The sequence below is a fragment of the Motacilla alba genome, chromosome 13 (genome assembly GCF_015832195.1).
Source record: "Motacilla alba alba isolate MOTALB_02 chromosome 13, Motacilla_alba_V1.0_pri, whole genome shotgun sequence".
Classification (NCBI taxonomy): domain Eukaryota; kingdom Metazoa; phylum Chordata; class Aves; order Passeriformes; family Motacillidae; genus Motacilla; species Motacilla alba.
In genome coordinates this window covers 14,430,964-14,443,393 of record NC_052028.1, presented here as the reverse complement: position 1 = coordinate 14,443,393, position 12,430 = coordinate 14,430,964, and the positions used below count along the sequence as shown (strand labels likewise).

The following is a 12,430-nucleotide window of genomic DNA, read 5'->3' as shown; positions in this document are numbered from 1 at the left end:
CGCCGGGGGTCGGCGCGGGGGCCGGGGCAGCCCCGCGGGGCCGGTGCCCGCGCTGCCCGCGGCGCTCCGAACAAAGGCGCGGCCGCGCCGCTCCGGGCCCGCCCCCGGCGCTCCGGGGCAACTTTCCCCGGGGCCGGCCGCGCCGGGGGCGGGGCTATGCTAATGACGGAGGCGTGCCCCCGCCCCCTCGGCCGCGCTTTGCCGGCGCCCATTGGCGGCGGCGGCGCGGGGGCGGGGCGGTGACGCGATGCAAATGAGGGGGCGTGACCGCCGCGGCCCCGCCCCCCGCCCGCCGGGGCTGCGGGGCTCGTGTTCGGCGGCGGGGACAGTCAAAGTGGCTCCCATAGGGAGAGACGGCGAGTCCGCCCGGCGCTGCGGGACAGGGAGGGGGCACGGGGAGCCCCAGGGTCTCCCTCCGGCCGTCCGTCCGCGCCGCCGCCGCGGGTGCGCCCCTCTCGCTCCCTTCCCGGCGTGCGCCCGGCTCCGGCAACTCGCTTCCTGCGCGGCTGGAGGAGGGAGGAGAGAGGAGAGGAGCGGAGAGCGCTTCGGCTGGGAGAGGAGAGAAGAAAGAGGGAGAAAAGAAAGAAAGAAAAGAGAGAGGGGAGAAGGGGGGGGACTTGCCTCTCTTGTCACTGGAAAATGACACTTGATGTAGCAGAGCCTGCCGCAGCTCCCGTTCGTCCTATTGTTTCTTAAACTGCCATCTGAGATTTTTTTTTTTTTTGCCTGCTGCCATCCGAGGGGTGTCTTCATACAAAAGGGACTTCAAGTACTCCTCCGGCTTGCGAGCGCTGCAACCAGCCCCCAGCACCCCGCCAGCCCCTCCAAGCACCCAAACAAACTGCACACGCAGCAAACAGCAGCAACAAAACCGGGCTCTGATTGCCTCTGGATTTTTTTTTTTTTTTTAATGTGCGTGCCTGTGTTTGCTTTCTCCGACTTGCTTTGATTCCAGCGATCAGCTGCAGAGAGAGGAAAAAAAGAGAGAAAAGAAAGAAAAAACCCCACATATAACAGTCCGCCTGGCGATTTTATCACTTTTTAAAAATTTTGAATAAAGGAGGAAGATTTGCGCTGTTGTTTCTGATTCATGTTTGGGATTCAGGAAAGCATCCAGCGGAGTGGGAGCAGCATGAAGGAAGAGCCCCTCGGCGCGGGGATGAACGCGGTGCGGACGTGGATGCAGGGAGCCGGCGTCCTGGACGCCAGCACGGCCGCTCAGAGGTAGGCAGGCTCCGCGCCCGCTCCGCGCCCGCGCCCCGCTCCGCGCCCCGGGGCGCTCCCCGCCCGCAGCGCCTTTCCCCCCGCGCCAACCAAAACCCGGCTCCGGAGCTCTGCTACCAGCAGCGAGTTTCGCGTAGATGTCGCCAGTTAAATATTTATCCCCATTGTCCCGTAGGAATGACTTTTTATTAAATAATGATAACAACAATAAAGGAAGTGGCGAGTTTCGCTAGGTACGGATAGGTAGGTTGCATCTCTCGGGCTCCTTGGGTTCGCTCGGAGGAAGGAGTTTTCAAAACTATGTTTGCTGCTGATTTAGTCTTAAGATCTTCAAATGACACTTTCCTCCTCCGGAAAACAGAGAGTTGTGCACGGATGTATCCAAAATATATTTCTCTACCTCGCTTTCCTATTCTCGTCAGAATAAGCAGCTGCCCTTCTTTTTCTCCGATAAGTAGGGAGTTTGCAAAGCGTCCTCCAGGAGAAATTTAATTTGAAGTCCCTTTGTAAAACCACTGCCACTTATCTCAGATTTTTAAAAAGAAATCCCTCCAAATATAAGATAGGTTTGACGAAGCTGCGCCCAGCCTCGTTTTCTCTCTTATTTCTCCTTCTTCCCATCCTCTTCCCCGCGAAAAAAAAAAACACAAAAACAAAACCAACAACCCAAACACGAACCAAAGCCTGATGCTGGATTCGCAGCTTGAGCCCTGGAGCCGGCATCATCCGGCATCAGTTTAATGTTGACATCTCCCAGTGTCTCCCACCTCGCCCCGCACCCCCCCTTTGGAGCCCTCTAAGGAAGGGAAAGTTTCTGCAGGGACAACCCTGAAATATTTGGAGTTGTCTCCTGGGCTCGGTGTTTACCCACCGCTCCGGCGCGGGAGGAAAGGCTCGCAAGATAAGGCACATGGGCGCTGGTGTGACAGCTCCGAGCCGAGTTTGAGAAGTGGCAGGACCGATGCTGCTCCGCGGGGCAACGCGCCGGCGGCTCTGAGCGCGGCTCCCCCGCCATGCAGGGCCGGCTGCGAGCGGGCACGGCCCCCGGGGAGGGCTGGTGGGTACCGGGGCCGGCCTGGGGGGGCTGCTGGGGGCTTCGGGCTCGCCGCAGGGCGGGACGGGGTCGGGGCTCTGCGGGGTTCGGAGCTGGAGTATTTCTCCGCGCCCGGAGGGAAGAGCCCCGGGACGGCTCGGGGGAGGGAGGGATGCTCTGTCCCGGGGGGGCCCAGCCGGGTCCCGGCGGGGGAAGGCACGGGCCCGGGAGGCGGCTGGGGGGGTGCGTGAGGCCATGTCGTCGGAGCTGCCGCTAACCCGCGTGTTTCTGGTCCCAGCGGAGTGGGTCTGGCCCGGGCTCACTTCGAGAAGCAGCCGCCTTCCAACCTGAGGAAGTCCAACTTTTTCCACTTCGTCCTGGCTCTGTACGACCGGCAGGGGCAGCCCGTGGAGATCGAGCGCACCGCCTTCGTGGGCTTCGTGGAGAAGGAGAAGGTGAGTACCCTGGTGCCCCGTGGGGGCTCGGCCGCCTCTCCGGGGCCCTCCCCGCTCCGCTCCCTCGGGGCCGCGACACCGGCTCGTCCCGGGAGCCACGGCAGCCTCCCGGGCGCCTCAGTCTTCCCCTGTCCCGGCGGGCAGACGAGGAGGGGGTGTCCCCTGCTCCCTCGCTACGCCCGGGGCAGAGGAGAGGGCTGAGAGCTGCCCCATCCAACCGCGGGGACACCCGGCGTGCGAGGGATGGAGAAGCTCCATTGACACTGTTTTCTTTTTCCCTCCGGCCTCCCGTGTCGTCTTTGACTTCAGGAAGCCAACAGCGAAAAGACCAACAACGGGATCCACTACCGCCTGCAGCTGCTCTACAGCAATGGTAAGGGCCGGGAGTCCCCTCGCTGCGCAGAGCCCCCGGCTTCCCCCGCTTCCCCTCCGCTCCCAGCGCTCGCTGCCGGGACACGGGCGGCCCCGGCAGGCCCGAGCCCTCGGGCGAGCCCCGGCGCGCTGCTGACGGCTGTGCCTTGTTTCAGGGATCAGGACCGAGCAGGATTTCTACGTGCGCCTCATCGACTCCATGACCAAGCAGGTGGGTGCTGCGGGGCGGCCGCCGATGAGGGGGTGGCAGCCGTCGGGGCGGCCCCGGGAGCCCAAACCCGCCCCCGCGGCGGGGCCGCTCTGCCCGCCGGGGAAGGGACGGAGCCTCCGCCTCCCGCGGGCACGGCCGCGCTCCCGCTCCGGGCGGCCGGCGGGCTGCGGGGCGGCCAGCGGGTCCCCGCGGGACCCTGCCTGCTGCTGGGCTGCGGGAGAAAAATACGGGCGAGCCTCCGGCGGTCCCAGTCAGGGCTGCGGATGGTTTTGCCGCTTAATTAATAAGAATTAACCTCCGGCCTCCGGCAGCCCCCGAGCGCCGCCGGCACAAGGCGCCGCCCGGCGCGGGCTCCTCTGGTCCGGCCGCTCCCGGCGCTGCCGCGGGCTGCGCTGGCTGCAGGAGGAGCGGTTGGATCGCGACAATTGTATCGCGACACGTTTGCGTGTCGGAATAGACCCCGGAATCGCGGCGCGGGCAGCGGCGAGCTCGGTGTCGGACTCGGGGAGGGCAGCAGGGCTTGTCAGTGGATTAATCCTCATTTTAAGCCTGTTCTTTAGCCTCCCAAACAGAGTAATAGCGTGCGTGCCTACCTGGAAAAAATACTTTTCTGTTTAAAACCGGTATTTTTACAAAGGGACTATCTGAGCAAATCGATTCTCTCTCCCTTTCTTTTCTTCTTTTTTTTTGATTATTACTCTGGCTTTTTTTCTGCTCCTGTCAGAATATTTTTCTCTTAGAATATGTTTCTTTTAAATAGTTGGGATCGCTTTTGAGCCTTTTCATTCTTAAAATATGTTTCTTCCTTTCCTAATCTGTTTTAGTTGTTAAGGAACATTCTTAAATTTTATTTAAGAAAAACATTAAGGGTTTTTTTTTTTTTTTTTTTTTTTTTTTTTTTGTACCGCTAGGAAACGTCAGTCCTTGTATGTTGTCTGCAGGGACAAAACTCTTTGGCTTGTATTTGGGTTTCTTTTCTACAGCAAAACATAAAGCTCTAAGGGCTGAGTTTGTTTTACAAAACTCTCTTTGATGGTCCCAAAACATCTTTTCCTGCTATTGAAGACTGTCTTTTCAACAGAAAAAAAAAAAAAGAAAAAAAAAAGAAAAAGGGAACTTGGGTGAATTTTACTAGACAATCCACTGTGCATCTGAACTCTGTTGTTCTGTACACTTGCAAACGGAGCCCGTTCCTTGTAGGAATTAAACCAGCAGCCACATACCCTTCTTCATAAAAAAATCCTGGAAAGTGTTTGCTGTCATTCCCTGGTTTTCAGGCATAAATTGGTTAGTTTGTGTTAAAAGTAACAAAATCTTCCGGATATATGAACTCTTTTTAGTCCTTTTGGAGTTTGTGTATTTCAGTGTAGATCGTGTGAGAGAGACTATCAATAAATATTATCTTTAAATAGCTTTCCTATCGTTACGGAAATGCAGAAGCCTCTGGTCATAATCCTGTTGAAAACAGAGCCCTGAACTCATGGAGAGCAGTGGATTCAAAATAATTTTCTTAACAAAGGCATCTTGCATATGAAGAGTTCATCCTAAGGCACTGTTTGACCTCTTGGTCTCTCATTATTATCAAGTCATCAGAGGGTCTTTGGAGAGAAAGGGGAAAAAGAAAACCCCGAGATACAGTTTATTTGTAAGACCTACCGTGTAGCTTTAAAGCACGCTCACAATGAAGAAGCAGGAGAAAAAAAAATCTGTCTGATTTCAGGAAGTCTTAGAAAAACAAAGTTAGTGCAAATTAGAGATTTTGGGGAAGGTGCAGTGGGGTTGAGAGGCGAGGATTTTAGAACAAAAGCTCTCTGAGCTTAGATTAGAAAACGGGGAGCAAAAGGCTGTTGTAGATGCAAACATGTTTGCTTACATATTAATTTCATATCTGTAGTTTCTTTAGGCATGACTGTAAATGCTTATGAAAAATGGGGCATTGTCATGTCAAAACTGTGGCGTGTGCCGCTCCGAATTTTTTTGGGGGCCAGACGCTGAATTCTCCTTCTTCTCCTTTTTTAATTCTTTCTTTCCAAAAGTGAAATTATTTCAGAGTTGGGATCGCGTCGGTTACTGAATGCTTATTAGGAAGTGAAGTACAACACATGACAGAAGCTCACCCAAATGTTGAATCTATCATTTATATTTTATGACAGTGAATTATATAGAAGATTCTCAAGTAACTTTCAAATCATCAAACTGTAATTAAATATTGCAAAGACTGTCTGAAAATTCTTTAATTTTTAATGAAAGTTAAATATATATTGTCAGTCTACTTGAAGGTGTAGTATTTTAATGCACGACGCTCAGAACAAATTGGATAATGAAATGATTACTTTTAAATGAAACTGTTGCAGAAGCATACACGTTTCAGCTGGCAAGTATCTGCTCAGTCCTCACACACGCACATTCACACACTCGATAATTGTGAATTCCCAGACTGAAATTACAGCTACTCTGAGGTTTCTGGTGGCAAATTAAAAATCCCACAGAAGCAAAGCTTGAATGAGTTAGGTTCCCCAGATCATACAGGAAAGTATCTGTGGCTTTTTTTTTTAAATATTAATTTTTTATTATTATTTTTTAATACGGACACATCAGATATAAATACATTCTCTTTGTGTCACCGGTACAAATTGCGAGGTTTTGTACGGCTGCGGACGGATTATTAAGTTAGGTAAGATAAACCAAAAGCCCTTCTGCAAATCAGACTTGGATTTCTGTGCACAGGATTGCTGCTCAGAGATTTAACGTGAGTGTCCCATTAGCAGCATGTGTTAGAGCAGTAGGTAGGCAGGGCTTGGCTATGCTGGGGGCCGTGGATGTACTAAAGAGGAGATGTTCCTGCTCCTGAGTGTTCCTGCTCTGCCTAAGTCAGGGATTTGTCTGTGTGGCTGTGCCCAGCTAAGAAACTCGTAGCAAGAGTTGTGTCCTGGGTGGAACAGAGGGATCTCCGTGTCCTGGTGCGTGTGTTTCTCTGTCAGCTGTGGAGCAGGATGGGAATGGGGCTGGAGAGAGGCACTTCTGAGGCAGCCAAGAGCTGTGTTGGGAGCTGCATCCCAGGGCAGAGCTGGCTGTGGGATGAGCTGCGCACGCACTGCCCCGAGCAGGAGCTCGGGCTACACGGGCGTTCCTTGGGAACCGGGGCTGTGGGACTTCCAAATGGGAAACCCAGCCCGGATTGGTCTCAGAGTGCCTCATTTTGGGGTGTGTTTGGGGCATTGTGCTCGGCATTTGGTGGTGGCCCTGGAGAAGCAATGGGCGAAATGGGAATTACGTGGCTTTCGGGGTCTCGCTAAGTTTCTGAAATGTGTCCCCGTCACTTAAACGTTGTAAGTGCTACACACAAATCATTCCTGTGGCGGAGAAGTTTCTTCCAGTTCAGGCAACAACATTCGGTGTCAATACTGGCTTAATTAAATTTTCTTTTATGTTATACTGGCACCTCATTTTATGTCAGGATCACATTCCTGATGCGCTCAAAACCCTGTAGGACCCCAAACTTTATAGCTGCTGCTTTCTGTAAGGCAGCAGCTCCTCCTGCGGAAGATCTGCCTCCAACAACGATGCATTTTGAAACGTGAAATATGTCTGCTCTAATAAAACTGGAGTTTTTAGGCAAGTCAAGAGATTTTAATATGTTTATGGAGAAGAGATGCCTTCTATTTCTTCGGCTGTATTTTCATAAAGTTGAGGTATTTCACTATTAGGAAAGATGGAGGAAATAAATCTGAAATACTTGTTCCCCACCCATTTTTCCTTCAGTAGTTCTCATCCATAAGATATAACGGATGCTAATATGGCTCAGGCATCTTAAGAATCATAAGTTTTGCTCGATGGCTATTGTCTATTGCTGAGAGAACTCATGAGTCAAAAATCCTTCCTCCAGACTTAAACCCTGTTTATATTTGGATTTTTTTTCAGAGCTATAACTCTGGATGCAAATGGTTTTTCTGTTGACTTGTCTGTCATTCTCTGATGTCTGCAGATATTTGATCAGCTCTATTCTGTGCATGGCATGGCCCTTCTCTGGCAGCTACACGCATGGGAAAAAAAAATGTTATCAATAAGTTCAGAGGAGCCTCAGCAGACTCGGAGAAATTTCACACAAACATAAAACAAAACCTAACCCCTGTGACGGGGAAAGTTTACATTGAACCAGATTTTAGCAGCTTTCTTGTGCCTTTGGTGAGATGTCAGAAGCGCAGGTGATTTTAATTTTCTTGTACAGAGAGGAATGGAGAAGTTTGGAATTTGCATGCATGATCAGGACCTGTGTTTGGGAAAATGTAAACTCATCACAGTGGAAAATGTGTTGTTTGGAGTCTGAGGGTGAAAACAAAGCTGAGGATTTTGGAGAGACTGCCTGAGCCAGATGGCCTGGTGCATTCCCAGTCTGGCAGCCCAACTGCTCCCTCCTGTATAATATACAGCCATTTGTTCTGGGATATTTACGCTAGAGCTGTTTCCATGTGAATGTTTGAAAACCATTAAAAATGAACATATTAGGAGAGATAAATTTATTTAATTTGTGTGAATACGTCGATAAGCAGGCTGTGAATCAAAGGCAGAGGGAGACTGGATAAAATAATTAGATGCTTCTGAATTGTGTGTGGGGAGGCAGAGCAAGAACTCCCTGTCTCGCCCCGGGACCAGCTCCGTGCTGCTTGTCCGGGATAAACCTCCCTGGGATGAGTCGAGGTTTTGCCCGGGGAAGGGGTAAAACCTCGGGTAATTGAGGGTTAAGGATTCAAAGCCAAATAAATGTAATTCACAGTATTTTCTCTGTAGATATACAGTGGATACCAGCCTAATCCTCTCTGGGTAAAATTCTGGCCCATCTGAAGTCAATTGCAAAGCGCCTATTGAATTCGGTGGGGCCAGGATTTTATTTTCTCCCTGTGTGTACAGCTGTAAACGTCATTCCAAATCATTTTAGTTCTGTTTTGGAAAAGACCCTAATTTTAATGAGTTTTCCCTTCTCTTTTATTTCGGTAAGGGAGATACTTTGTTTTGTGAGGCAGATGGAATCTGAAAGCAAGTGGATTTAGATGCACATTGGTGATTTCTCTCCTTCTCTTACTCTTTTAAAATCAAGGCCATGACATAACTGAGTAATATAATGACCATGATCTCATTCCTTCAAGATTGTTTTTCGTCCAGTTCTGAAAGCAGGATTGCTTGACTGGCAAACTGACACCACGAGACGATTCTGCCCTCACTTGTACCAGCATAAATCTGGATTTATTCAGGAGTGGTTAAGAACAAAATCTGTCTCTGTATTTTTCCAGCCTGTTTGTAGATTACTTTATTGCTTTATCTTACTTCATCTACTGGGCAAAAAGTAGATTAAATGAGAACTGTAGCCTTGATTTGTACATTGCCCCCATTCCTTTTTATTTTTTATTTCTTCTTATTTTTTTTTAGTAATGAAGTCCATCACTGAAAAGTTTAGGTGAATTTTTGGACGTACTTGACTGTGATGCGCTCAATGCAGTAATTCTTATTTGCTGTTAAGCAGTGAATTGAATTTGATTTAACTTTTTATGCAGCTTTATTTAAATAGAAGTGAGGAAGTCTCATATTTTTAACACTAATTTTTCGGGGCCGGATTTTGAAGTCTGTTTGTGCATGAGTGACTGTTACTCACTGGGACTTCTTGCAGGAAGGTTACTTGGGTGAGTAACAGCTGGCAAAATGGAAGATAAATTTTGTGGGGAAATGTTGAAGTTGTTCAGGAGAAGAAACGCTTTTTTCAAGCGCTTACGAATTACCACCGAGTTAAAACGACATGAAGTAAACAAAAAGAAAAAACCCAAAGTCTATAATTTTGCATTTCCTTTGCCGGTGTTTTGTTGTGCAACTCTGATGTGTATCTGCAGGCTTATTTTTAGCTCTGCTGTGGTCTAAGTTTATGCACTGTAACTTTCACTTTGTCTCTCATTAATGTGATCCCTATTTGACAAAATCACAACGACGTTAGTGCGACAGGGAACCCTGATGCAATCTCCCTGTTTCAAAACCTGAACTTAAAAACCGCTTAATTTATTAAAAAAAAAAATCATCAAGATATTTTTGCTAAAAAGAGCAGCTTTTCAAATACGAGAGTTAAACATTTTCACAACAGTAACGTAGTAGACCCTTCCTGTAAAAATACTTCTGGCAGCTCTAACGATCTGAAACTTTAGCAGTTCCTGTTTCCTTTTTGAAACTAATTGTAGAATTAATGCTTCAGAGCGGCGCGGTTTGCGAGGCGGTCGAGTATCTGCAGGGCTCTCGGGCAGCCATTCATGGGGGCAAACTGCTGGTGCTTCACACAAATAAATTGGGACACAGGAGTGGGAAGATGGGGATGAGCTGCTCAGAAATGAGCCCAGCGTGCCCTCCCGCTTCCCAGAATTTCCTAGGAATTCCTGCTGGAATAGGATGGGCAAGAGGAGCCGCGTTTGACGTGGAGAAAATAAAATGTGCACGGGTGCAACTTCGATAATTGAATGCAAATAAAGTGAGAAGCAAATCCTTAACGTAGAGGGAGGCAGAAGAATGTCATGCACGCAAAGAAGGGATCACTGATGCTAAACACAACAGACAAGGTGATTATGTACCACAGTGTTGACTCTGCCCGTTCATTATTGCTATTTAGTTGAGTTATTTAAGCAGCTACCTGGAGGTTAAGTAAGCACAGCAGCAGGAAGGGGAGAGCAGGAGAGAGGGCAGGGGGGAAAAAAGAAAGTAAATTTTGTGTTCTGGTTTGTCGTTTCTAGCACTTCATTGGCTCCACTGGCAACAAGCTAACCCATCCTGAGTAAATTTATTTTAATATTTGGAAGTATGAGAAGAATGAGCTGAGCCCAGCAGCCCTCTCCTCCCGTGTCACATTGTGATTGTCTGGAGGTGACAGGAGGCTGTAGGTGTTTGTCCCCACCAGAGGCCTCAGAAGTAGATCTGCTCTTTTTCCTCCCTCTCTGCATTCTCAGAGGGAGATTATTTTTTTAACTGTTGATGAAGCTCCAGAAGTGCCATGAGCTTCCTCCTTGCCTGGCCTGTCCCACTGCCAGGTGGAACCTGATCTGGGGTTTTCTGGAGTCTTTGCAATGTCCCCGCTGACTGACCCCACCAGGTGTCAGCCAGTTACTTCAGTTCTCTGGCTTTGCCTGGAAGGAGCTTCTCCCCATCTTCCCCATTAATGCTGGGAACGAGGCTCTTCTGAATTTGTCCCACCTCCTGCTGCAATACATGTAATTCCAGTTTTCAGGGCTTCTTGCAAACCATCTGTATCTCTCTTGGGCACTGATGTGGAAGCAGCTCGAGGTGGGGGCTCTAGCTGGGGGCAGGGGGTTGCTGGTGTCTGTGCTGGGGGGACTTTCTGTGCATCCCCTTTTTCCCAGTGCTGGGTTCACAGCTGTTGCCCCTCACTGGTGGAAATGAGGGGGCAGAAGCCAGGTGAGACTCTGGGCCCATTAGTGGCAGCCTCTGTTTTAACAGCTATAAAACCCCACACCAGAGGCTCTCAGGTTTTTGGGGAAGTCTGGTAGCAGAACTGAAGTTAACAAATTAAAACTACCAAAGGTAACCCAGGCCCATTCCTGTTATTATTTATGGAATTAATAAGGAATTTTATAAAGCATTATATTAATATTGCATGTTGCCTTTTAAATTGTGTAAGGGTCAGTGCATGCTTCTTCAGATTTGTGTGCCTTGAGATTTGTGCCTCTTCTGGAAGTACCACACCTCTTACCCTTTGTGGGTTACATTTGTAAGGACTGGAAAAGCAGTTTGTTCTATATTAATGTAACTTACTTTTCTGTCAGTATTTTCCATGCTTCCATTTCAAATGGATCTAATTCCTTAAAATGTGTTTCATCCATAGAGCAGACTTCTTAAATTTCAGTCTCTATTTTATTGTTAGCTCTAGGGAGACCCATCTCAGATGTCATTTTACCTGCTGAGTTTTCCCCCGAATTTCTTGTTTTAAATTCTGTGCTTTAGAGGCTGAAAAGGTCACACCAAGCTCAAGGGTAGTGCTGATGCTCAGATGCAGTGCTGGTCATCCCTCCAAGCCTGGGGATCTGATCCCATCTCCAGAGTGCCACTCTAAAAGATTTAGAAACCTCAATGCCAGCAAAAGATGCTGTTGCAAGGGAAACTCTCCTCTTTGCTGCTGGGGGGCTGGTGCCTGGGAGCAGGGCTGGCTGGAAAACATGACTCTGTGGGGCTGAGATGGAAATCCTGTCCCACAGGGGCTGTGGGCACTAACCCAGCTCGTGGGCAATGCTGATCCCTCGCTGCCGGTGCTGCTGGTGGGAGCAAACGTAGACTCCTCTTGAAATGTGAACACTCTGCCTTTCCACAGTTTTAGCTTAAAGGATTCTCCCTGTGCTGTCTCAGAGTCAAATTTCTCAAGCTGGTTGATCCTCTGTTTGTTTTGGTCTCCTCTGCTCTGGTAGGGCCTTCTCCTCACTTATTTATACCCCTGTAGCTCCGGAGGTGCTCTCTGGAAAGCGCTGGATCAGGAGGTTCAAGGGAAGAATCAGGCCCAGGCGCTTTCTCAGGAGCTACCAGGAAAATGCCTGGGCTGTGCAGCTTTTGTAATTAAAAATGCATGAGCTCTCTTTTCTTTCTTTCTTTTTTTTTTCTTTTTTTTTTTTTTTTTTTTTTAATGAATAGGACCCAAAGTATACCAAGCCTTGCTGGTTTTTTTTTTTCTTTCTTTTTTTCCCCCCCTTCTTTTTAATGCTATTAGGTTTATATTTTATTCTGAATTGAAAAGAAAATTGTGGTTGTCTTGACTACTAAAAAACCCATCCTACACACCGCTGGAGAGATGTGCAACAGAGAGGAGGGAATTTAGCTGTACTCAGCTTGTGTTTTACAACTGCAGGTCTTGGAGCAGGTTTGCTGGAGATGCCAGCTCTCTTTAGCCTGAGCTGTGGTTTGTAACTCGCTGAGCCTTTGCTTACCGTGGCATGTTTTGATTTTCTCCAAACTCAACCTTATGTACAACTAAAAATGTGTTTTATTTCTAGGCAATAGTATATGAAGGCCAAGACAAGAACCCAGAAATGTGCCGAGTTCTGCTCACGCATGAAATAATGTGCAGGTAAGAAATACCCCTCTTCCAGTTAATTAGTGATGAGA

At 48.8% G+C, this 12,430-nt stretch overlaps 1 protein-coding gene across 8 annotated transcripts in view; it reads left to right on the top strand.

Moving 5' to 3' along the window:
* Window positions 1-271: 271 nt before the first annotated feature.
* Window positions 272-12,430, top strand: part of EBF1 (EBF transcription factor 1) — a 269,155-nt gene continuing 256,996 nt past the window's right edge. For all 8 annotated transcript variants that reach the window (XM_038150157.1, XM_038150152.1, XM_038150156.1 and 5 more), the window contains exons 1-5: window positions 272-1,224; window positions 2,556-2,712; window positions 3,022-3,085; window positions 3,240-3,295; window positions 12,319-12,392. In XM_038150157.1, the coding sequence (XP_038006085.1) occupies window positions 1,091-1,224; window positions 2,556-2,712; window positions 3,022-3,085; window positions 3,240-3,295; window positions 12,319-12,392 (485 nt within the window). In that variant the 5' untranslated portion in view covers window positions 272-1,090. The remainder of the gene's footprint in view (window positions 1,225-2,555; window positions 2,713-3,021; window positions 3,086-3,239; window positions 3,296-12,318; window positions 12,393-12,430) is intronic.